Source organism: Chelon labrosus (assembly GCF_963514085.1).
Source record: "Chelon labrosus genome assembly, chromosome: 8".
Classification (NCBI taxonomy): domain Eukaryota; kingdom Metazoa; phylum Chordata; class Actinopteri; order Mugiliformes; family Mugilidae; genus Chelon; species Chelon labrosus.
This window is the reverse complement of record NC_140358.1, coordinates 9,165,920-9,190,928: the sequence shown is the minus strand read 5'-3', so window position 1 is coordinate 9,190,928 and position 25,009 is coordinate 9,165,920. Positions and strand designations below refer to the sequence as shown.

Genomic DNA, 25,009 nt, shown 5'->3' with positions numbered 1-25,009 from the left:
TCTGACCATTGAGAAGGACGCTTAACAAGCTTAATTTGAATAAAAGTATAATTTTAATAGATCGTATCATGTGACAGCACAAAAGTAATCATTTGGGCTTTGAGCCTTAAATAATACATTATCCAGGTCACTGCAACTGAACCCTACATGCAGTGTTATTTCCTGTTTACCATGTAAAATAGATGAGAGGCCCTCTAGCTGAAGCATGTGAGCAAGACCAGGACAGAGGATGTAGTGTTGATGCTTAGAGAAAGAACTCAGTGCTCTGAGAAAATGTGTTATTCTCTCATTGGGAAAACGTTTGCCAACTGATGACCATTTCTCTTGATCTCCAGCCCTACAAATTTTTCCACCACATTAAATCTGGTAAGCCTTTAATTTTTTTCCATCACTGCTTTTTAAATCCACGTCAAAGGAAGGCGATAAGCAAATTCTCAGTTATGTTTAATGTTGTTCTTTCTTTTACTCTGAAAAATCTGTAAATCTTACACACCTTACAAAAACTTTTATATCGTGAAATTATTCTGTTTGCTTAATCCAATCGTCCTGTTTGGTTAAAGTATCGAAGTTATTTTAGTTAACTTTTCTTGCTTTCTAATGTTGTCAGCACCATTTATGGTTAAACTTTACATTTATTAGGATGCAGCAACTACCCCTTATAATCGCAAGGGGGCGCTCCTGGCTCTCACTGCAAATGTGACCGGTATTTTTCACTTCCCATAACCCCCACCCCCAAACCACGATCGTCTATTAAAAAAAGGTGAATCAATGCTCAATAATTAATTGTTACACTCTGGGTTTTTGCGCGGCTTTTCTTTTAGGGTTGAAGGCAAACAGGAAAAAGTTTAAAAACTCTGCAGTTTCTGCTTTCACTTTTAGTATTTGAATTTACGAAAACTATTTGCAGTGTTGCAACTACTCTTCGTGAACCAATGGTTTAATTTTAAGTGTAATATGTGACAGTGTGATTAACTTTCAAATGTACTCTCTTTTTTTAATTCTAACGAACAGATTTGGATTAAAAAAAATAAATGATATGTAAAGCTTCTGGTGTAGAATTTCTAAAGATGACCATACCTAAAACAAAAGGTTTCCGCTGCACTTTGTACGTTTAATTATATTGGTTTCTGGAAACGGATCAGTGTGAGACCTCTTTACATCTCACACTCTCTTTGGTGTCCACGTCCCCGTGGTGTCCGAGTCCTACCGGCTGCGATGTGTTACGCGCTCCTACTTTAGAAAAAACAGAGAAGGAAAACTTCATAGAAATGGCGGAGGGCGCTACGACTCTCAAAGGCTTGCGAGCCCAAATGGGTAAGAAATCTCCTGGCAGTCGTAGCTAGATATTTGTATTTTGACTCCGTTGCGTTTGGCAGTGTAGAAATAACTTTGTAATGTTTGTCGCTGTTAACCGGGTCATTTGAACGTGTTATATCGCGACCAGCTTTTCAAGCTAATAACGTTAGCTCGCTGCCCGGTTGTCTACTCACAATGGACGCAGGATATATATTTATATATATATATGTATAACTTCCTCCCGCTTTAAAAGTTAGATGGGCTGAATTTGCCAAACTTAGCTGATAGTTACTGTTGATTTTAAACGGGAACCAGGCGAGCTTGTTTAGCTCACTAACTTGCAGTTAACGTTAGCTTAAGTTGTAACGTTATGTTTTGTAGCCCTGGAGCCGGTTGACATATCAGTCTTTTCTGCTACTTATCTCTACTTCGGCCTTGTTTAAATCACGTTTTCCAACAATGCGCTGTCTTGTGGGTATATTACACTGGATGTGCATTCTCTGTATTCCTGGTAAGGCTAGCTAGCTGCTTGTAACTGGTCAACCTCAGTGCTCTAGATAACGTTGCTGTTCACTTGGGGATTCTTGTCTAAAGGGATCATCTGCTCTCTCTAGCTGATGGCTTTTCTGATAGCAGCTCTTCTGTCATGTCTTTTGTATTAATGTTGACAGGAATCTAACCATAGAAATTGACAGACAATTTGTTTTCTCCAGATCAGATCAGCCTATTCATACATCAGCACTTCTGTAGCTTCCTGCTCTGAAACTCATCTTATCTTTCACCAAATGATCTTCCCTCTCCTATATATCCATAGGCTGACAGTTACTTTTATTTGCTGACATATGGCATAACCCCCGCCACTCTCCCGGGAGGGTGACCATAACAATGTCTGACCTGAATTTCGGATAAAGCTGGAGTGTCACTCACACTGGGCTCTTATAGGAGAATAAAGCTGTGCATTTGCTTTTCTTGAAATGTCTAGATGCAACGATAACCGTGTTCTTGTTGGAACAGCAGTCTTGTGTCATTGAGTTTTTTTTTGGTAACAGTGCTATGTTGGCCAACTGAAACAGCAAAGTCTCTATCAGTGCTTTTCATCCACGCGTCAGCTGGCCCCATCCAGACGCAAACATGGATGTTTACTGTGTTTGCATCTGCGGGCATGAATGCATGGTTTGTTATGGCTGGAGCAGCAGTTTGGGCTGTTTTAGGGTAAGGGAGTTTTCTGCATACCCCGTTTGGGTGTATGCATTTTTTGCTCCTGGCAACAACTGGCCCATATTTAGTGCTGATCTTCTTCCTGTTTCCCTTAACTTTTCCATTCAGCCTTTTTAGCGTGGAAACCAATTCTGTGGTTTTGTGAAAATATCCACCAAGTTTGGAGTTATGTTATGTATGCTGGCTTTATTAGGAACAAAATAATGTCCTGAGCAAAAGTTTGCGCAGCCTTCAGTCTGAACGGAGGGCTGACAATAATAAAATGATGTTAGGAATCTAGCTCATGTGCACAGTCATTTCCACAAGAATGTGAGCAAGGAGAAAACGTACCCTATTATTATGAAGGGAGATCACACTACAGCAAGTCACACAGCAAGGTTATCCAGATCCTGGCTCAGCAAATGCTGCTGTAGAATTAAAAGCATGAAAAGTATTTCTGAGCTGGTTGGATTTAACCAAAGGAGGAAATGAACCAGCCTCAAATTCAATGTGTAGTTTCCTGGATGTGTTCACTTGGCTCTGGCCTTGTAGCACACATACACATCTTTGTTTTGATTTCACCTTTTAAATTGGATGGCAGGCTCTTCATACAGTGTGTTTGCACAAATGTGCTCACATGGCACAGATTTGACTAGCAAAACATGTTAATTTGTATAGACTATAGCTAGCGTCAGACCATCCTCAGAATAGTTGGTTCACAAGGCATCAAACTTGTTCCAAATTGTCTAGATTGACAATTGCTGTAGGTGGCCAGTTTCTATCTGTTAGGCACAGTGTTGAAATTTGCCAGAATAATTGGCAGCTGAAGATGGCTGCTGAAAATTGAGCTACACACAACAATAAGAGGCAACAGCTGTAACAATACATATATTTGTCACAAATTATGGAAACAGGAAGTTTGGTTCGATACGCTTGGCTCTAACTTATTTTTAAACCGTGAGACCTATAAACTAAATGATTATAGTTGTATAAGGCTGAAAAGTATAAATGCAGCCTGCTCCTTGGCATGTAACTTTTAATTTCAGGATATTCACATTTGTAGTGTCTGTTTTCAGTTCACTATATACAGTGTTCATTTCACCAACACTGTAAGACGATACACACCGTTGGTTTTAACTACCAAAGCTGTGCCATTAAGGAATAGGCAACAGTTGAACTGATAATTATTAAAAATAATGGTTTTGGGTGAGATCAAATCCTGTCAGTGCCCATATCTGCTAAAGCAATTAGTCCACCTGGAGAAAGAGACTCCCTAGGAAACTGGGCTGTGTCATCATTATCCTGCTAGTACTGCAAATAGCCAAAGCTTACCTTTGCATGAACAGGCCTCGGTAATCCCATTGAAGATTTAGTGTGTTTGTATGTGCGTGTGCGTGCACGTTCGTGAGCATGCATCAGCAGCATTATCTGACCTGAAATCTCCAGGCTGTGGACGGTCAACAAAATTGGACAAAATTTACCAAAGAGAACAGAGTAATTGTAGGTTCAAGTTGTTAAGTTGGAGTTAAAAGTCCCAGGATACTTTTAGGATGCAATGTCAAATGGTCATCCACCCTTATATTTAGCAGTGCAGACACTTCCTGTGCAACAAGCTGCTTAGTTGTACCATGCTTCAGGGCACAATAAAGAGTGCAGTTGGAAGAAGGGGCAGAAAGGAGACCTGACTCAGTGATCTAACTCTTGCTTCTCCCTTACGCTGTGTGTTCACTAAACCAACCTTGTATGTGACAAAAACTGTCTGATGATTTTACTTGTTATTTAGAGATCTAGCATTTGACTGGGACTATTACGATGTAATGCAGACTATTTCCTGTTTAGTGTTTTGTCTGGCTTGCAGAGCTGGGTCATCATCAGCCCCCCTGGTGGTCTTTATTGCTGCCATAATAACCCAGCAGCCCGAAGGCTGAACTCCAGCCGGTCAATTAGTATATGTGCTCCACTCCACTATTTGAGAATCTTCTACTAAGACTGATGAACATAGCTCAAACCAGTATAGATATAGCTGTCCCTGTGCCCTTATGAAGATTTTGCAGTTTGTTGAGGCTTCAATACTGATTTATGTTAATATGTGCAAGTCTCCATAGTGATGGAGTGATGAGAGACAGCTCCTCTGATTGGCTCTTTTCATTTCTATGAGCACACCTGGCTCTCTTGAGGTCTTTTGGGAAAACAGTATCTCTTCCTCCTGATCTCATTAAATCAACACATGAATGTGTGTGTCAGTGGAGGGTTCGTGCATTTTATTCCAAGATGCTGTTTCTGAGTTACTTTTTTGTCATCACAGCTGAGCCACCGTGTTTGTTGAGATTTAGTAGAATCTTAACAGGCTCAGTGTTTTGCACAGAAGGACCTATTACATGCAGTGTTACAGCTGATTCTATTATGCATAAATAGTCTGCATTACCTTAACATCTGCTACCCACTTAACCCCTTTGCATTCCTGTCTGCTTTTACTTCCCTTTAAAGGGCAGGGGATGCAGTTTGCTACCATAAGTTGGCTTGAAATCTAAGCGATATGCCGTATGACAAAGCTTATATCATCAGAACACAATATTTGAACAGTCTCTTTTTAGACTATCCTGAATCAACCTCAGTTTTCTGTAGTGGTGTTATGTCATTGACAAGGTTATACTTCTAGTAAAATACTGTATTTTGTGCATCATGAACATGAAATAATTGTTGCTTGTAGGTCGACACTTATTCTTCCCTTAGCCTTCAAAGCCCTACTGCTGTGTTTACTGTATTTAGTTATGAATCATTTCACGTCCGAGTCCATATCTTCCATGATACAGGCCAAAGGATGGTTGAGAAGCTCTTCATCCATCCCAGCTGCTCTGTCACTTAGCAACAGTTGCCTTGTTACACGTTGTGTCCCATCTGTTTTTCCTGACTATTTGCTTAAGTAAATATGAAGGTTACGTCAATAGCAATTTCACCAGTGTTCCAAAATCCATATGCTAACCTTTTCTGTGTGCTACTACACAGTGTGATATTATTATTATACTAGTTTCCTTGTTTGCTTTGTGGTCAGTGTGTTTTTTTTTTGTGTATTTTTTTGTTTTTAATGATTCATGTGATTAGTTAAGAACAATCTTGTTGAGTTGTTAAGTACCATCAAATCTTTTGCAATTGACTAGAGGGAATCTCAGGGAAAAAGTGAAGTGACTTGTTCACTTGTTTTGAAAATTATCTGCAGACTTTGACCCTTCAAAGGCTTCTTTGACTGAACAACATCGATGCTGCTGTGTCATACAGATATTCATGTGCATGCATATCTTACTTAACTTTTCCGGTATTTTTGCTCTGTCCTGGTCACGCTGATATCTGGTTTGTCGAGCTCTTACATTTCTGATGTCTTCTTGTCAGCACTCATACATTTTGCTTTGGTTCAAGGGTGCAAACAAAACCTATTTAGTAATCAGCTGAGCGAATAAACCACTCAATTTGGCAGTGCTGCTTCATGTAAGAAGGGCCTATTGTCCACCCTGCTTTCCAGAGAGTAAGGTAGTAGAGTGGATTTCCATACAGACAGGACATGCACGTCACGCTTTATTATGAGAAACCAGGATCATTGCCTGTGGTGGACAGTGTGATTGTTTGTTCATGCAGCCACATGCTAAATGGCATTTCTTACTTTGATGTCCATTAAGTGGCTTAGTGTGACCATTTCTGTTTGCTATAGTTGCCTCTTTTAAAGGCAAATGTCTATATCCTAGCTTTGGCTGCATTTTTAATGCTGTATTATAAAAGAAACCTTCCAATGATATGCTGGTGGAAGTGTTTGATGTGAAGCAACAGGATGTTAAGGATTTAAATTAGGGCATAAGAAACGGCAGTACAGGGAGATAAATGTGTCTACCACAAAGTAGACATGACTACATGAGAAAGCTACTGGAGATTTGTCGATACACCTTTTAGACGTTAAAGTATGACATTCCAGTTTGTGTTTCATGTTTATCTTACCATATACAACAACAACAGCTTTTGTTAGGTGTAGACAGAGTTGATCTCAATTTAGTCTTACTTCTACGCCTCAAACTCGTCACCACAGTCATGCCCCGCAAACAGGCCTGCATAGTATCATGAATTGGCTAATTTTGTTTCCTCTCAGCCTGATGAAAGACAAAGTAGTACTGTTGCATGTTAAGTAGTGTTGGTCAGCATTGGTTTGACTCTTCTGTGACACTGCATGAAATAGATCACAGGCTTTGTCAAGCCAAGCAAAACTATCCTTTGGTTTATCCACATTAAGGGTTGTAGTTGATATTTTCTATTCTTTCAGTAGATAAGGGAACAAACAAGTATTGTTACTCCAAACTGATTAAATTAGTAATGTCCCATAGTATACCATATTTTTTTTTTTGATAACTACTGGCTGTGTCCCAACTGAATGCATGAATATTGGGAAAGATATTTCCCAAAATCAGGGTTCATCAGAATTTTCTAAACATCACATGCATTACCCCGCTGGTTGGTGGTGATGTAAAGTGTATGGTATTCACTTTGGTGATCTGTAGTGCATGTGTCATAGATGGACTAACACGTGTATAGACAGTCTGATCTTTGTTTTAAAAACACAGTGTTACAAAAAGTATAGGTGTGTTGTTTTGTTAATTCTTATGATCATATGAACAATGGGATTTTAGATTAACAATGGAGAGAGTGAGACACTTTCTGAACACAGTGAGAGGTGTTAATCAATACTGTGAGTATCACATGACTGACTATTGTTTTGCTCTTTGTCAGCAGTTCTGTTGAAGGTTGAATGCGTGCCAAGAAGAAGGAAAGAGACTGATGACTGATGCCGGGCTAATAAAGCTTGATCATGTCCTCACTGTTTCCTTCCTTCCTGGCCTTGTATCTCCTTAGCATGGTTTTCATGTGAATAGTTTTGGCTGTACTACGCCTTATTGTGGTGCTTGAATGGGAAAGCAGATTTATTTGCTGCCTTGGAAGCATATTTGTAACCCCTGCATCTAAAACTGCTCTGTAGTCTGTGGGTATCAGAACAAGATGGACTGTATGTTCACTGACCGGTGCAACACCAATTGCACCGATCAATTGAGTCCCCCCCCCCCCCAAAAAAAAAACATTAGCTGTATACCAGAAAGCCAATTCCAGATTTCTCTATTACAGCAGACCATCCCTCCCAGATTTTCACAGAAAGCAGTGTATGGCTTGCCACGGGGTTGCCCATGAACGAGGGGTTATGTCTGATGCTGAATAGCTGGATTGTTATGTAGCTTCAAATCCGTTGGATCTTTCTAGAACTAACATTCCTATGGAAAACAAACAAAGCACAGAGAGAAACAGCTGATTTCAACTTCACTGAGTCGGAAAGCAGTTCAGTTTTTTTATTTGTATCATTTGATATACCTGCCTCGGCAGACATGACATAAAGTGAAAGTAGTTTTCTGTGTATAAACTGTGGGTGCCTGTGTGTTCTCCTACATACAGCTGCAGCTGCACAGGCACAAGCCGAGGAACGGCGCAGCTCGTCAGGGAACAGTCCCGGACCTACAACCAACGCACCAGCTAAACCTCAGGGGTGTAGGCCAGGTAAATGACACCACACCCTGACACAGAGGCGGATTGCTTCTCACAGAAACTGCCCTGTCACGGCATTGTTGTCTTCTATAATTTGAACCATTATATGTAACACAGTCCGCCTCCACCATTCTCTCATTGTGGATTACTGCAGTTGGTCATCATCTTATTACTGTAACAGTTGACAAAGCTTATTAATGACAGTCACATGCACACATCTGCCTGCCTAATACAAAGCCCTTTGTCACACTTCGCTGCACTGTCTACTCTCAAGTGTCTCTATATGAATTGCTGCATATGCTTATACTTTTAACCACATATGCACGTGTGTGTTTGCAGTCATTGACGGTGCCGCTCTTAGAATAGACGACCGATTGCGAGTGGCAAAAGAGAGACGAGAGGAGGCAGAGAGACAACAGGGTAAGAGGGTTTCTCAGATTCTGTATGAAATTATTTTAGAGCAAAAAATTATTTAGAGCAAAAAAATATGAGATAAATCAAAATGTCAGTTGACAGAAAAATCATCCTGTTTTGATAATTTAATCATCCTTTGATTGGCAATGATTGTTTCAGCTTTGTCACATGTAATAGTAACTTTTGGAGTTTTGGACTTGCACAAAATATTTCAAGATGCATGTGGTAATTGAAACAAACTATCAATCAGCTCAATCGTTACATTCATTTGTAATGAATGTAGTAGTTAGCAACGCTTTATGTTGTAAGTTCTTAATAAATAATGATTCCAAATAAGAAGACAACATACTAATAAATCACTTTATTCCTGCAACGCACTCGCTGTCAATGCATGAACATACTAAATGTGTCATCAGCTTTGAGAGAGTCTCAGATCATGGAGCGGGAACGCAAAGCCAAACTGCAAGTGGAGCGTCAGATGGAGGAGCGTCAGAAGAAGGTTGAGGAACAGCGAAAGAAGGAGGAGCAGAAACGACTGGCTGTAGAGGAGAAGAGGAAGCTGAAACAGGAAGAGGAAAAGGTAGCTGCAGCACTGATGGAGGGTACATCTTCTAAGCAGTGCTTATTGTTGCACAATTAATTACTGAACCAAGCAACAAGTGCAGATCTTTGGTTCTGTTTTTAGAGGCGAATGTTATTCTCCTGTAAATGTCTTGCCTTTTACACATGCCGCCACTTTATGATTAATTTATGCTTTTAGGAGCACTACGAGGCAGTGATGAGGCGGACAATGGAGCGTAGTCAGCGAGTGGAGCAGAGGCAGAAAAGATGGTCTTGGGGAGGACTGTCCACTGACTCAGATGGACGAACAGGTAGAGGCCCCTTCATCTATGTGCTGTCATGTTTTACCACAGTTGAAGTTAAATCCACCAACAATATACATGAAATCAATTTAAAACAGTTAGGCAAGCATCTGAATAATGCCATTGCTAAATGAGATGATTTGAATTAAAGTTAAGTATGTTAATTATAGTTGATTAATTATTACAGTTAAATGTAATATTTGCTACCTGTTCTTCAAAAAGTGTTGACTGTCCTTTTATTTTATGTCCACCACAAACTGTAGCTATCCAGTACATTTATTGCTTTAGGCAGTGGGTGATAAGGAAAGGCTGATGGCTATCCACCAGGTTTCGCCTCCATCTCTTTCTTTTTATGAAGAATTTGCCTCCTCTTCTTGTGTTTTACTGCTCCTCCATGAGAGCTGTCTTTTCCCACAGGAGATTCTGATGCCAGTGCCTCATCTCCAGTAACTATAGTTATCTCCTCTGCCTCGCCAGAAAAGCCACCAAGGAAACAACAAGGTTTTGTTTGTTGATAATTTGCTCTCCAATATAGCAACGCAGCATGGACTGGCACTGGCACACCAGATAGCTAGGTTTCCTACTATCTCTTCCACCAAAACTCCCCATCCCACCACACCCCACCTGCATCCTAACTGGCAGTTTTTCACTAACATTTTTTGTATGGGGCTTTTGTTCTGAAAGTGCTTTGCGTTTGAATATTAGCTGTAAGTGTAGGTTTAGGCTTTTCATTCACAATGGTCTATAGGGCTGGGCAAAATAACCCTATAAATAAATATGAGTGATCTGTCCCTTAATGCACCAGTGCTGCCTGAACTTGCCGATAGCTTTCAACAAAGAACCTATATTCTCTAATTAAATTAAATAAACACAGTATAAAGCAATATAGCAAGAAAAGAGTAGCCTCTCCAAAGGGAAACACAACAAGTTTATTTTAGCAACACAACCATGATGCAGAATATCCCATATGTCCAAGAAAAAGTTAGCAGAAGAGGAATTTTCATTTTGCACTTTAATGTATTACTATTTTCCAGTTTTTGCTAACACTTCTCCATATGTTAAAACAATTTAGTTAGGTAAGACTTTTTGAAGTAAAAAGATGTGAAACAAGTAAAAAATTTTTACTCGGTTCAGATCTAAAGTTTTCGGTTTATTGCCGTGCAAATAGTTTGAAGATGAAGATGCACAGAAGTATTTGAAAATGTATTGTTTTAATACTTAACAACTTAAATGTGATAATCAATATTGATTTTATGGAATATTGCCCAGTCCTGTCATGCTGTTCCAGGTCGGATGGGTCACTTTGCATGGAATCCTATTCTAATGATATTCAACTAAGACTTATATTGCATCTGGTATGGACAATATAATGCTGGGGATGCTCTCTTCTTTGGAGTGGTCAGAAATAGGCATCCACTGTGTACTAACCATAATGTCTAGCTCTGAAACCATACTGCCTGTGTTATGGTATTTATATATAAACATCAATCAACATTGCATTAATAGCATGGGATTTATTCAAAGCGTGTTAATAAAGCACTTAATGATGAACTTATAACCCTTTGCCTGTTAGAGGGGTTACACTCTGGTGGAACCTCGTACTCCCTTGTGCGTCTGAAATTCCTCCCTCATTGGCTGCCCTCCTGTGTAAACCCCCGCCTCCCTTGTCTGTCTTTCCTCCTCCCTTTTAGTCGACAAGCGCTCCACATCCACTATGAACCTGAAACAGCCGTCTGAGGCTGGCATCAGTAAACGTCTATCCTCCTCCTCTGCCACCCTCGTCAAATCACCCGACAAACGTAAGTCTCCTCTCTTCCCTCCCTCCCTCCCTCCCTCCTTTCCTTGTTTCTTCTCTTTCATTCCGTCCCACCCTCCCTGCATCCCAGTGCTGCATTTTAACCAACATACTGAACGACAGACAGTCTATTTATCAGCTATGTAAATGTTTTTCTGTGATTATTAATGTATGGATGTTTCAAGGTAACTGTTGGTGACAAACCCACCATTTCTGCAAACTCAGAATGAATTTTGACCTGTGCCCTTTCTCATATCCAAGGTTTTATCACACAGGCTCACTGGTGCACAGATGGATTGGTAACAATGTCTCAGTGTCTATCTCTGCTTCCAGACACCTCACAATTCTACTGCATACATTCTCCATGCATCTTTTGGAAGTACTCAATCAAATTTATGAATTATAACAGGACCCAAGCACGGAATAGTGATGTCTTAATGACAGTTATATTATTGTTTAGTTGTAGGGAAGCCTTTCATTCTTTTGTCACAACGTCCACAAGCTTATTCTGATCCACAAAGAATGTATTGGGGGGAAAAAATCACAAGAAAATATTTGATTTCTGCTGAAAAAAATAATTAAGTGATTAATATATCTCCAGGGCTTCTATGGGATGCCAGTGCCATTTTCCTTCTATGACATTCTTTCTAATTTTTTTTTTTAAACTTCTCAGTCTGTTTCATAATCATCCTACCACTTAAAAATATAAACCTATACAGGACAGTGTCATATGATTTCACCGTTGGGTGTTTCATCATTGTCTCTCAGGGATTAAGCCGAGGAGTTCATCTTGTAACCGGTTGCCTAGCAATGGTGATGCTGCACAGGCCAGTAAGGAAGACGGCAAAAAGCTTCAGGTGGAACAGACAGGTGCAGAAAATCCCTTCTCCATCCCACATGATGCTTTCATAACAGAGATGGTGTACAGTACACGTTCTGTCAAACTACTCCACTGCATATTCAGCTCTGGCAAACACATAGCAAGCTAGTTTTCAGCTTTTTATTTGGTTCAAACATTGACAACTGTTAAGATTATTACTAAAAAAGGCAGTCTGATTTACAGGGAATGAGGCAGCATGATCAGATGAGACAGTCTCTTAAACTGGGGCATCAGCTGATGTCAGTTCTAACCTGGTGACTCACATAAAGCCAAATGAAGTTCATATGACTTGTAAACCGTCTTTGGGGTTTCCTTGTTAAGTCCTTCCAGTGCCTGCTTGGCTATAACTCCACTCTCATGTCTGTAGGCCGTTCCATGAAGAAGAGAAGTTCCTCCCTTACGCGAGTAAGTGTGGGCAGAGGACAGACCCCTGCCAAGCCTGATAAGGGGACAACGGATGATCAAGGTGGCTAGCATGAACAATCAGCATGCTTTGCTCAGGGCTCTCTCTTTGAATAACAAGCACGTGGCTCTGATGTTAATGGCTTCCACATTCTGATTCCACAGTCTTCCCAAGTCCTTAAAAACACTGTCCGCTACCAAGAGCTTTTGAGGAACTCCTTTATTGCCGTTCAGTCTTGTGGAGCTTAAGGGGTTTTAACTGGCCGGCTCTTTTTACTGCATATGCCCTTTTTCCATATATATTCTCTTTCAACTCAATGACTCTTTCTTTGACTCCAAGGCAAATGCTAACTGACTCTACATGTCGCTTGTCTAGGATTTACTGGGAAAAATGCTTGTTCAATGAATCCTTTAACCTTCTTGCTGTCTTAACCTACCAGATCATGCACTATGCCATGCTGTGCCATGTTTCTTACTGACAGCTGATTTCTTTTTAACTTTTTTCTTCTCAAATGTCAACACAGGAATTGTTTTGTTGTGTGGCCTGTCTGCACTAACGTTGTATTGTTCTGTTGTCACAAAGTGTTGATTGTTTTCTCCCTTCAAGATGACGTCACAACTGGATTTAAGTTGCTCGTGCTTCAATGTGGTGTATGTCAGTGCCATCCTACTGTAGCACCTCAGAGCTCAGAAATGACCACAGCAACTCACTGCAGTTTGCAAATTGCTATTAACTACCAATGCTTTTGTTTGTCCCTCATCCATATTAGCTCCTTTGTGGCAGTGAGATTGTAAACTTGTTCCTGTCCTGTCCATATGTATTTTTTGTGTGGTTAACCTGAGCAATAATACAACACAGCTAGCATTACCGAATTATCATTTTGGATCTATAGTTAAAACATTTTCTTCATCCCAATTCTCCCAACAGATAATTTTCTGTCTTTGTAGCGATAGCCTTATCACAATCTAATGTTCTTACCTGGATGCAGAGCAGCAAGCCATGCTGTCATGCTCCTCGGCCTTCCACTCAACCGTTTAGAAAAATCAAGTCTGTCAACAACAGATGTCCTCTCAGTAAGGGGTTCCTAAAAGGAGTGAAAATCTCCTTTTGAAGGGCTAGCATTTAGGGACATGTGGCAAAATAGGCCTTTTAACTCTTAAATATCCACTCTCCCCTGATAATTTCCTGTTTGTAGCTTAGGTAGCCACAAAAGCCTAAATGGGGAATTTTCAGTTCTTCCATTTCATGGAAGCAAGGGCTCTTTGTTTCTGCTGTGAAATCAAGGTCCACCGAAGTGCTTTTGTAACATGCTGAGCTACTACAAAGCACCATAGTCAGGCTCCTCATTCAGATTATTTAAAATATGAACCTTCTTCATCTCAGCCATTGAAGACATTGTACAGCAGAAACTAACAAACTCTTGCAATCACAGTCATTCAGTCCTTTCACTTGGTCTTTCGTCTCATCTTCCGTTCTAATAGTATTCCTCTGCTCTCTTTGAACTTCATTAATGGTTTGTTTTTCCCATCAGCACACCCTCCTCTGCCTCAAGGGACCATTGATTTGACCTCATATTCTAATCTGACTTTTGATTTAACTGATCCTCAATTACTGGACAATTGGTCTTTGGTCTGTCTCACTTCTTCTCCATGGCGTCCTTTACTCACTATCTGTTATTGACTAATTTTGTCTAATTTAATATTAAGTAAAAAGATGGTTGATAAGGAACTCATGGATTATGGAGACATAACCTTCTGGTTCTATATGTTGATTCTCTCCTGTTAAATCACATGGTGACCTTTCTTTCTTTTGCCTTCATTCCCCATTCTTATCCACCCTTTCTTTCTTGGTCTTTTTTTTCTCTGCTGATTTTCGGCGACATTTTGGCCGTGTAGCTCGCAGGCCACCGGCCAGTACTGTGGATGGAGAGGTCCTTAGTCGCCTGCTCACCCCCACCCAGGCCTCACTAGCTAGGAGCAAGAGCGCCGCCGCCCTGTCCGCTGAAGGAACAGATGCTCCAGGTAACCTCCGCTTAGGAGACCCTGACAGAGAGGAACGATGGCTAGACAGAAACCTTGGTCTCCCTTGCATTTTATCAATAATTAGTTACTTCCTTCACTAGATGAGTTCATCCCAGTGCCCTGCTGCAGACCGCCCTGCTTTTTGAACACTCCCTTCAAACTGAATGGTTTTCACACGGTGGTGGTGGTGGTGGTGGAATTACCAAAGTCTGTCTACAGCTCCCTGTGTCTACACTGTGTTTAAAAGCCACTATTGTGCGATCAGCTGTTTTATGTATGTACAGTAAGCATTTGCAGTAAAGTATTCTCACGTGAGAGGACATAGTTTCTCAATAAACATTGAGACGCGCATGAGTGCAGCTCACATGCACTCTCAGATCTGATACAATTGACCGTTGTGTGCTGTGCCCGAGCAGGGTAGACTTGGCCAGGAGAAATTTTCTGTATCCGAGAAGCCTCGGTCCATGCCGGGAGATTTACTCTAAGCTGCTTACCGAGTGGTTCTTGTTACGTCAGAATGAGACTGTTGTGCATGTGTTCTGGTATTGAGACCAGAGAGCTTGAGACTCAATAAGCACTTGAAGTCACAAAGTTTGGGCTCACGTTATGTTGTCAAATGAGCTCTAATTACATCCAGCTGAGCCTATGTATTACTGGCTGACCTGCATGTCTTACATTTAATGTGTACTGTTCCTTTATGTGTAGTACTGTGATGGGGATGATCTCCATTACATGACTCATCAGTTGTAGTTCTAGCATTGGAAGCTTAGCATTCTAGCATTGGAGTCTCCCACAAAGATGAACGCTTTGTTCTGGGTGACTATACGTTTCATTTTCAATAGTAGTATTAACTATACTGAAAAGTACCATCTAATTTCAAAGCCGCAGCTGTATTCCTTATGTTGGGTTTAGGCTGTAGTGTTTACTGACCGGCCATTACAAACCCATTAGCGGTTATAGATCTTCTGCTAAGTATAGCCCCAGTAGAAACATGACTCATTCACATTGGCAGTACTGCATGACAGGCTAGATTTCATTGTCACTGCTCAGTACGCAGTCAGAATGAATTACAGAACACATTTGTGACCAGGCTGTGGCAGGGAGAGTTCTCCAGGTCTCAGGATTATGATGGCTAATCTCTCTATCTAACAGAAAGAGCAAGTCAATGGACAACACTATTTCTGCTCTGAACTAAGTACAGGCTGCACTTAAACTTGCTTCTAATGATAGTGCCTTTGAGCCGTTGTCACTGAAGGTTGATAGTTATTTTGCTGCTCTGAATTACAATTTTATATCTGATTACATGCTGCTGAAAGACAGCTTTGTCCTGAGATCCATAGCTAATGTCATGGTTCCTGTAAGATCTAGAACAGATGGCATCAAGGACTCAAAGATTGCATTTTACTCACATTTTTTAGTTACTGTAATTAAACACAAAACTGAACACATTCAACATTCGTTGTGTGTTTTAGTGTACTAATAAATCTGTATGTATGTTTGCAATGTCGGTATTTGTTGTGATTTGTTGGTGGTAGGTTTTATGTAGTGTGCGCTGTGGTGCTTGGTGTTCAGGTTTGTTCCATGTTGTGTCTGAAGCTTTGGCACCAGCAGGGTGTTGGGGTTTTTTGTGAGATTGTTGGCCCCTTGCTCGTCATGTCTCCAGTGATTTCCAGCTCAGTTGAAGCTTCGTAAGTCAAGCTAATCCCTGCATAAAGTGCTATATCTAACAAATCGCTATTTTGTTTTGTGCTCTTGTCCCCTTACAAAAACTTTCCTGCATTTCTTTCAACCATCATCTGTCCCCCATTCCTCTCTCTTGCTCTCCATCCTTCCCTCATTCTTTCCCCCATTCTCTTTATCATTCTCTCCTTTTGCTCTTTGCTGCTTTGCTGCCCAATGTGGTCGCTTATCACTCCTCCCATTGGTTGTGCTGCCATGGTCCTGCGATGACTGTGTCCTTTACCAGAGTGTCACCTATGTCCTCGCTCAGCCTCTGCCAGTCCCCTGCACCCACCGCGTGGACCCGTGCGCAGCCGCAGCATTGACCGGCAGAAGAGCGGCATGACCACATCGGTGTCAGCCGATGGAGCCCTCGACCCTTCACTGGTGAGAATACTGCTTGACCTTAATGTTACTAACACCACTGACTTCTACTGTAAGAAGCATATAATGTTTGTAAAATAGGTTTATCTGTTAACGGTTATATTTCATTCTGCAAATTTTATTTTCTGTCATTTACAGTGCAGTCGTGTGCTCCTAAGGATAATGTTGAATTTACATATCTCTCTGTCATGGAGCCAGTTTGCATTTAGTGATGGAGTAACCTGGATGCAGGGCTTTAGATGCCATCTCTAATGTTATTTATATCTAAGGGAATCAAAGAGTGGAAAACTCACGAGTGATTAAGAAATGGCAGCATGTGTATGCTACGTTAAAGTGACATTGCTCAGACAAATGAGCATAGGGAACCAAAAGCTCTGATTTATATGCACATATCCTGCTACATTTGCCTGTCAAAGTACCTCTGCAGGATGCTAAGCATAGGGAAATCTCATTCCACCAGCTGTTCTTTGACCTCACTCATTATTTTAAATTCGCTCATGCATTGGCATAATTTTAACCTGCTGCTACTCATAAGTCATATCTCCATGTTCTCACTTGGTAGCCTGTACTGCCTGGCTCTCTCACAACCTGTCTGTCCTCCTCCTCTGTGGTTGTGAAGGCCTTCATTGTCATAGCATGAGACAAAGGGGTTCACAATGGCCTGATTATGGAGAGATCAGGCCATGCAAAACTGACCCCACCCAGACCCTGGGGCCTCATGTTAAAGGCCTTTGACTTTTCTCACAATCTATTTGTCTTCATTCTTCCACATGCACAGACTGGTGAGGAGATAATTGTAATTAACCGTCTCATGCTCGTCACTCAAACGTTGCGTGTCACTTTATGGCTAAATGATGTCAGACTGCCTCAATGAAAAGTTTCTTCTTGTTTTCTAATTATGTAGATCTATTTAAGAATACAGCGTTAATGGCCTGAAAATAAGCTTTAGGTTTTGAGCAAGAATCCTTTCTTTGTTGCTTGCTGTATTTATGGTCACAGTCAAATGTAAATAACTGAGTGTCTTTCCAATCAGTTTCTCACTCACACAGTGACAGTGTGCAGTTGTGCAGTTATTCTCCTATTTAAAATTTCCTCTCTCAAAAGGGATGATGATCAAGCTGTGTGACTAGAGCTTGATCAGAGTAGAAAACACTTACATATGTAAATAAAATGCATTATAGAAAATATTTTGCTTATTTTGCATTCATCACCACTGCTTGGCATGTACAGTTGGTATATTTTATGTCTGAGGGGGACCTCAGTCACCTTGCTGTGCACCCCATCATCATGTCTACAGTGCCAAACATAATCTGATAGTGTTACTATCACAGACGGAAAGGGACATAAAAAGTAAAACTAGTTACTTTGTTATTGTGATCCTCCATGTTTTTGCACTGTTCCTTCAGGACTTTAACACAGACTCCTGAATCTGTCAAATCAGTTTCATAGTTTCCAGCCCTAGGATAGAGTCCCTTCTAGGGTCCCAAGATTTCCAAAAAATGCACAGTGTTCATTTTTCTCCATTCTACTTCTGGCTTGCTCATCGAAAATACCACATGATTTCATGCCTCAGTGCCTTCTAAAATGAAATGCAACTGTCTAAGAAGACGCAACTTCTGTTTCACTGAAGTGCTTACAACTTTTGTACACAGTTCCCTCCCACTCGCAAGTGATCCTTGCTTCATGGTATGGAATCGAAAGTTTGGAAAACCGTCATTGTTATGGTTACGGAGTGATAATTTTTGATGTCAGATCAACCTATTTGCTTGATTACAACAGCTTTCTTGAAACAACCCTAGTTGAGATATTTTCTTTAACTCCTTCTCCCTTTCTATCTTTTTTTGTGTGACACTATAGAAGGATAAACAGTTACCATTGCCTCAGGGGCAACGCCCTGCCTCCCCATCCTCTACGCTGGGGCGCAATCGTTCACCCTCCCCTGCCCCCAATCCAGCACCAAAGAGGACCCCTTCCCCAGTGGCAGCCAAGTAGGTCTCCCACACAGCTTCATTGATTGTATATTCCCCTCTAAGTTCTTGGAGGGTTGGTTGCAGTCTTTCATTTGGATTTGATTGTAAATAACAAATGAACACATTTTCCTTTGACAGACAAAGTCCTAAGACACGCCCACCCTCGCCAGGTGCAATGAAACAGCGCCCCCCATCTCCCCAGCCTGCATCAACTAAGCCCCCACCCATCCAGAAACCATCTCTCACTCCGACCGGGCCCCCAACCTTACGAAAGCGGGACTCAAAGACCAAGGATCTGTGTCCTGGCCTGCCGGTGGCTCCACAGTCCTCCGATTCCAGCAAAACCAAAGAGAAAGATGGTGAGCAATTAACTGTGATTACAATGCTGCCCAATATGGGAATGTATTATGTTTTGTGAACACATTTGTCAGCTGACAGTCAGTACCAATATTTACCAACACTGATGGTTATCCTGGCAGCCAGGATGTTTGCACTGCTGTATCCAGACACATCTTCTCTTAACTGAATAAATATTACTGACATTCTTAGCCACCTAAGTCCAACCAATTTACAAAACATATTAAAATAACTTATTTGTACTCTGATATTTCACTGAGGCACGTCTGGTATTTGTCTCTGAGTCCCTTAATCTTTTTCAAATGAAAGATTGTTACTGCACAAAGGCTTTGTGCTGATCATCCTCCACGCAGCCATTGCTCAGATACGGTTCCATTTACGCTTAATTAATGGATTGCAAAGAGAAGTTATATAAGAAAATGAAACTGCAAGAGCTATTGGATCCAAGTAAACTGGCAAAAGCACTTTAGACAAATTGTTAAGATCTGCATTAATCAGCTAAATCAGCCCCTTTAGTGAAGTGTTGTTGCTGGTGATATTGAGAATTGTGTTTGTGTGTATATGTTGCAAATGTTGTGACTGCAGCTTGGGTTGCAGTAAATCTCAGTGGAGTAGAAGACCTGTTAATTCCCAGCCGGACTCACATCCTGTAAGAGATCTGGATTTGTTGTTGCTTCTGCCACCTCCTGGAGAATATCATGCTCTGCAAGATGACATGGCTTTAATAGTGGGTTAATACTACGTGGAAGCAGGAAAAGAAAGTTTTCCTCTGTGCATTAGAAATGTGTGGAAAAAACAACAAAGCTGCAATTTGGGTTGGCACATTTGTGTTAAGAACTGTATGAAAATGTTCAGAATCTATTTAACTGTCCTGTTTATTCATTTTCTTACCATAGCCTTATACTTTCCAGACAGACAAATGTATTTCTTTTTTCCAATGTTATGTGCTGTACAGTATGGGAATTCTCAAGGAGGATAAAGTACTCTCAAAGAGCACAGAGACGATCATGTGAAAGTTACACAACTGTATCAGGCCATGTTCTCCCTTGTGTTCTGCTTCTATCTTTCTCTGTCACGGTTAGTCTCCTCCACCAATAAGGGTCTCTCTCTCCTATCACTCATCATCAGTTGTCCCAAGGAGGCTCAGATGTGCTCTCAGGTCAGCACATACGGGCCCTAATGGACAACAATGGTCCTAAACTTATCTTCTTTCTTCCCGGTCAGACTCAAAGGCCACGTCAGGCACTAACTCAGCTGCTGAAGCAGCTAAAATCCTGGCGGAAAACCGCAGACTGATGCGAGAGCAGAAGGAGAAAGAGGAGCAGCTTAGGATACAGAGAGAGGAAGAGGAGAGGTAAGTAGTAGTAGTAGTAGTAGTAGTAGTAGCAGGTAAAACCAAGCATAGAGTTTGAGAAGTAGTGAATCTGGTCATATTTTATTGGCATAAAAAGTACAATCCACATTCTTCCAGCTAATGAGGCTTTAGGACTAAACATATTCACACTGCTCCCCAGTAGAAATTACCTTAGTTGTTAAAGAACTTTTTCTTGATTGACTCAGAGTGAGAAAAGAAGAAGAGGAGCGTTTAGCAGAGGAGGCTCGACTGAAACGCCTGGAGGAGGAGAAGAAGCTTGCAGAGGAGAGAAAAATTATAGAAGAAGAAGAAGCCCGCCTGGCAGAGGAGGAAAAGGTGAGACTGGCAGAAGAAGAAGCACAAAAACAGGCAGAGCTCCAGAAGGAGCGGGAAGAGGCTGAGGCCAAGGCCCTGGAGGAAGCGGAGAGAGTCCGTCAGGAGAGAGACCGCATTATGCAGCAGAACCAGCAAGAACGTATGGAGAGGAAGAAGGTATGATGAATGGATGAAAATGTCATTATCTCCTTACACTGATTTTTAACATTCATTTAACCAGTATTAGATGAGTGTTTTATTCTCAAGCGTCTTGACCATAATGGAATTGTAAATACTTACAAAAACCAAACCTTTCCATTTCAGAGAATTGAAGAAATAATGAAGAGAACAAGAAAAGGGGACCAAAATGACTTCAAGGTGAGCTGGTACACATCAAAGTGTTACACTGAGTGTTTACACTGAGTGTTGGTTAACATCTTGATCATGTCTGTGCAGAGAGATGACGATAAGGGGGAAGACGAGGACAATGGAGATGAAGGAGAGGACCAGATAAACTTTGAAACCAAAAGTAAGTGTTATGCAACATTCCATTTGATAGCACCTTCTGGATACCATAGTGCAGTGACATTTGTGTCATTTTTGAATTTGGTATTTTGTTACTGAGAGTGATGATAGTACTGCTCAGTTTTGTGTGTGTTTGCATATGCTTTAAATAGAAAGCTGGTTTGTGTGAATTTACATAATTCTCTGAGTCTCTTCCTTTGATGCCGTAGCCGATACAGATGACACTTCCATGGAGAACGACAAAGATGAGTGTGCTCTGTCTAGTGGTGATCTTGCAGCACGAGTGGAGCCCCTGGGCAGTGTTAATGGAAAATCTGAGGCGGATGACAAGGAGAACAACGGCATAAGCACAGACGAGACTGAGGCAGTAAGGTATGACTAAACTGTAGATACAGAAACCTGCATAGAAACTGTTCACATTATGGTTAAACTGCTGGAAATAGTGTAAAGAAAAGTGTGACACCTGAGTAACCACTGTTGATCAGAAAAGATTTCTTTTTCATCTCTAAACAATCACTGCTGTTGGTTTGTGTGTAAAATACCAAATACCAGCAGCAGCGTGTTCATTTGTCATGTCTCCTAAAATGTATAATAAAATACTAGTGCTTCTGTTAATGCCCAGCAGTTCAGAAAACTATTTTAAAACATTTTAAATATACGTAATATACACAATAGTGTTTTGTCTTTCTGTTCCCAAGTCACGTTCCTAACCCCCTCCCACTAACTCTTTCCTCCCCGTCTCCAGTCCGGTCCCTAAAGGCCGCCTTGTCGAGGGATCTGAGTTTCTGAATGAACAGGACTCCACTAAGGTGGGGGTGGTCTCAGGTCTCAACGGTAAGTCCGGCCAGTGGAGCTTTGAAGAACTCATTGACCTCAACGTCCACTCCAAGACTAGACCCCTCATCGAGGCAGAGGACTGTAACCAGGTCTTGATCAACTGTGACGGGAGCTCTGATGGGACCAGGGTAGCCTTTGAGGACAAGGGAACCCCCATCAACACCCTGCATTCCTCAAATCAACCCATAGAAGCCATGTCAGGTGAGCCGTCAGTTATACAGACCCTCAATGTGTATACCTTCATGATAGACTGTAACTTTTAATCTTGTGTCTCTGTAGAGATTTGATGCTGAAGCCATTGTGGAGGAGCCTCTTAGTGTTGCACTCCTAAAGTTCCTGTCCAGCTGAGTTCCTTAAAAACAAATCCTCGATCAGTTCCAAATGGCTTCGTCCTCCTTTCTCCCCGTCGTCTTCTTCCAGACGGAGGAGCTCAAGATGATAGCAAAAGACCACCCCAAGTGCTACATTTGCACCCTACTTGATGAGGAAACAAAAATATTCAAATTATATGTTATTAAATGTTATGCTTCAGGGAAATTTTGAAGATTCCTTCAGCATGCTTGTTCCAGGTCTATTTTCTCTGCCTGTTGTGACTACAGTTTTTTTTTTTTTTTTTTTTCAATGCTGTGTCCAATTTTGATTACGTTTTTTTAAAAGTTGTGTCTTTGTCAGGGGTGCATTGTAATTTATTAATTTTGGCTTCTTTGTTATTGTAATTATTGTTATCATATGTTTAGTCTCTTTTTCTCTTAAATGAGAATATTCCAGCACATGTGTACGCGAGGCTGTGTGAAATACATTGTGAATTAATAGGAGAAATGTTGATAGATTCAGATTTGGCGGGGTTTGGGTGGAGATAGCATCCTAGGTTTTGCGTATGGTTCATCTAAATTTACTTGACTGGCTGTTTTTTGCAGCATCCAGCAATATGGCCTTACCTTTTTTTTCCCCCGAAACTCATATTTTTAAGTGTGAATATGCAAAATTGTGAGCTGAAGCTCATACACGCACAGTTTGGCTGTCTCCCATCATGTGCTTATACATGGAGGTGGACCCTGCTTCACAGTCTTTGACTTTTCCTTTAAGCCCCATATTTCATTTCCCTTAGTTGCTTCTATCTTTGGCCGCTAGGGGGCTCCAGGAGCACAACAGTTACATTTGAAGGTGAAGAAAGTTGAGATACATGTCGAAACTGTAGTGACGTTTCAGCAGTGTGTTGATTTGGGGTCAGTTTATGCTTTTGTTGTACACATGTATATAGAATTTATGTTTACTAGCGTCATTGTAATTTACATGAGAGTTTGAGTTGGATTCATTTTTAGTCTCATCTCTCCAGCAGTTTGAATAACCTGTATCATACTAACCTAATGCACAGGTGAAATCTGTAGCTTCATTCACAGCTGCTTCTGAAGACGTTTTTTGTTACTGAACTTGAAATCTTGACTGTTCTGTCTCACTATTCAGAGTTCACGTTTGCTGAAACTAGAAATCAGGTTTTCAATGATATAATCTGAACTGAAACACCAGTGCACACTTTGTCATCCATTCTTCAGTCGGTGTGGTTTTGTCCTTTTAATTCAACTTTTTCCCACTAACCTTCGAAAATTCCCATCGCACTAGCTGCTGCATCCGACAAAATTCATTTGAACTGTTTTTATAGTATAAACTTTGTCTGTTTGTTTATATATGAAAATACATTTCTACATATATTTAAGTGTTATTGTATTGTGTATATAATCAGTATTAGGCAAATGAAGCCATGTTTAAGATGGAGTGGCTCAGGATGTGGATAATTAATGTGTCTGTGTACGTGACTGTTATGTTTCAGTTTGACTCGTGCCCTGTGACGGGGTAGTCAGGTTAGGTTTGGGCAGCCTTGAAACCCAAAATTTACATAAAGCCCTCTTCCACATGAGCTCTGCAAAATAAGAGGCCAAGTGGGGATCTGCTATACGTTTCCCAGGATTATAGTATGTGTAACTGTGTGTATCTGCATGCCCTCATTTTGATTATTGCCTCACAGACTAAACAAGTTGACGTTGTTATGACAGAGCCGTAGCAGTCAACACGTCTGACCCATGATGCGAGTCATGCCTGTGCCTCACAGAGCGTTACTGTCATCAAAATATGTTTTATATTATGTCAAAAGATGTGGTTGAAAAGTAAGGGTTGGCACATCAGCTCAGGTTTCAACTGTTCTACTGAAGAGGGCGCATCCACCAAACTAAATATGGCAGGGGTCAGACTTTTGCTTTTGCTCTTGATTTTTCATGAAATCTTGAAATTCCCTTTGCTTGGCTATTTCAAGCAAACTAGGTTTGTGGACCTTAATTTTTGCCTTGTCCTCTGCTGGCTTACTAAAATCTCCCTGTGTATAAAGACTCTGGGCTTTCAGATATTAGCTTTGATTAATAAGCTGGAAGAATGTAACAGACTCCATAAACCGTCCTGCATTATTTACAGTGTCTCTGAGCTGTTAGCTTTTAGCTTTCATACATTATTCATCTAGGAAATATGAGACCCTGCACTGTCACAAATTACTTGCTATGTGTAAAGAATGGCTTCAGAGGAGTAGCTTTATTGTTCAGACTCCTTGGAGAGCAGTTTGTGATATATCAGGAAGTAGTTTCTCTGTGGTTCTGTGATTTGTTCTCAACCAGATGTTTTAGGAGTCTCATTCATAATACAAAACTCACTTGTATCCAAACCCCCCCTCACTTTCCTCTCATAAGTATCACCTGTTTTGGGGGCTGTTGTAGTTGCTGCTTGAACAGATATTGTCTATTCCAGGTCCTGCTGCATCTATGAGGGCTTGCATAGAGAGCTGACAGCTCTTAGTCCTCATTGTCATCTATAATGATAGGATAGAACGGTGCCTTAGATTGATCTTTAGTATTTTTACTGTATCACAGTCAACTGAGAAAGCTTGTCCTTACCTCGGCCTCGACAATCAGTCTGCCCAACAAGGGCAGCTTTGTGAATATGAATATTTCTCTGGAGGATTTACTAACCTTGTCCACAAATAAAATTTGTACTGTAAATATATCTAAAGTGTACTGAGAGGATACAAACTGTTAAAACAATAAAGTCTTGCAAAAATAATCCATTGCA

The 25,009-nt window shown here is 40.9% G+C and overlaps 1 protein-coding gene across 8 annotated transcripts; it reads left to right on the top strand.

The window, feature by feature from the left end:
* The first annotated feature begins 1,248 nt into the window (after positions 1-1,248).
* map7d3 (MAP7 domain containing 3) lies at positions 1,249-24,992 on the top strand. Of its 8 annotated transcripts, none has more exons than XM_084550018.1 (20): positions 1,249-1,314; positions 7,972-8,073; positions 8,401-8,481; positions 8,892-9,055; positions 9,236-9,347; positions 9,756-9,839; positions 11,030-11,137; positions 11,902-12,003; positions 12,381-12,479; positions 14,312-14,437; positions 16,428-16,543; positions 18,398-18,528; positions 18,649-18,869; positions 20,092-20,221; positions 20,428-20,713; positions 20,861-20,914; positions 20,993-21,065; positions 21,271-21,433; positions 21,807-22,099; positions 22,178-24,992. In XM_084550018.1, the coding sequence occupies exons 1-20, from the start codon at positions 1,269-1,271 to the stop codon at positions 22,183-22,185; spliced, it is 2,499 nt and encodes an 832-aa protein (XP_084406144.1). In that variant the 5' UTR covers positions 1,249-1,268; the 3' UTR covers positions 22,186-24,992. The 8 variants fall into 8 exon arrangements, with proteins under 8 accessions (XP_084406144.1, XP_084406143.1, XP_084406145.1 ...); XM_084550017.1 differs by having other exon boundaries at positions 16,404-16,543; XM_084550019.1 differs by lacking the exon at positions 8,401-8,481 and having other exon boundaries at positions 16,404-16,543.
* Positions 24,993-25,009: the final 17 nt, after the last annotated feature.

Excerpts from the sequence above, each read along its gene's own strand:
- map7d3 (XM_084550017.1), top strand. The coding sequence starts at position 1,269 with ATGGCGGAGGGCGCTACGACTCTCAAAGGCTTGCGAGCCCAAATGG. Across the intron at positions 9,348-9,755 it reads TGACTCAGATGGACGAACAG|GAGATTCTGATGCCAGTGCC; the intron begins GTAGAGGCCCCT and ends CTTTTCCCACAG. Across the intron at positions 18,529-18,648 it reads CCTTCCCCAGTGGCAGCCAA|ACAAAGTCCTAAGACACGCC; the intron begins GTAGGTCTCCCA and ends TTCCTTTGACAG.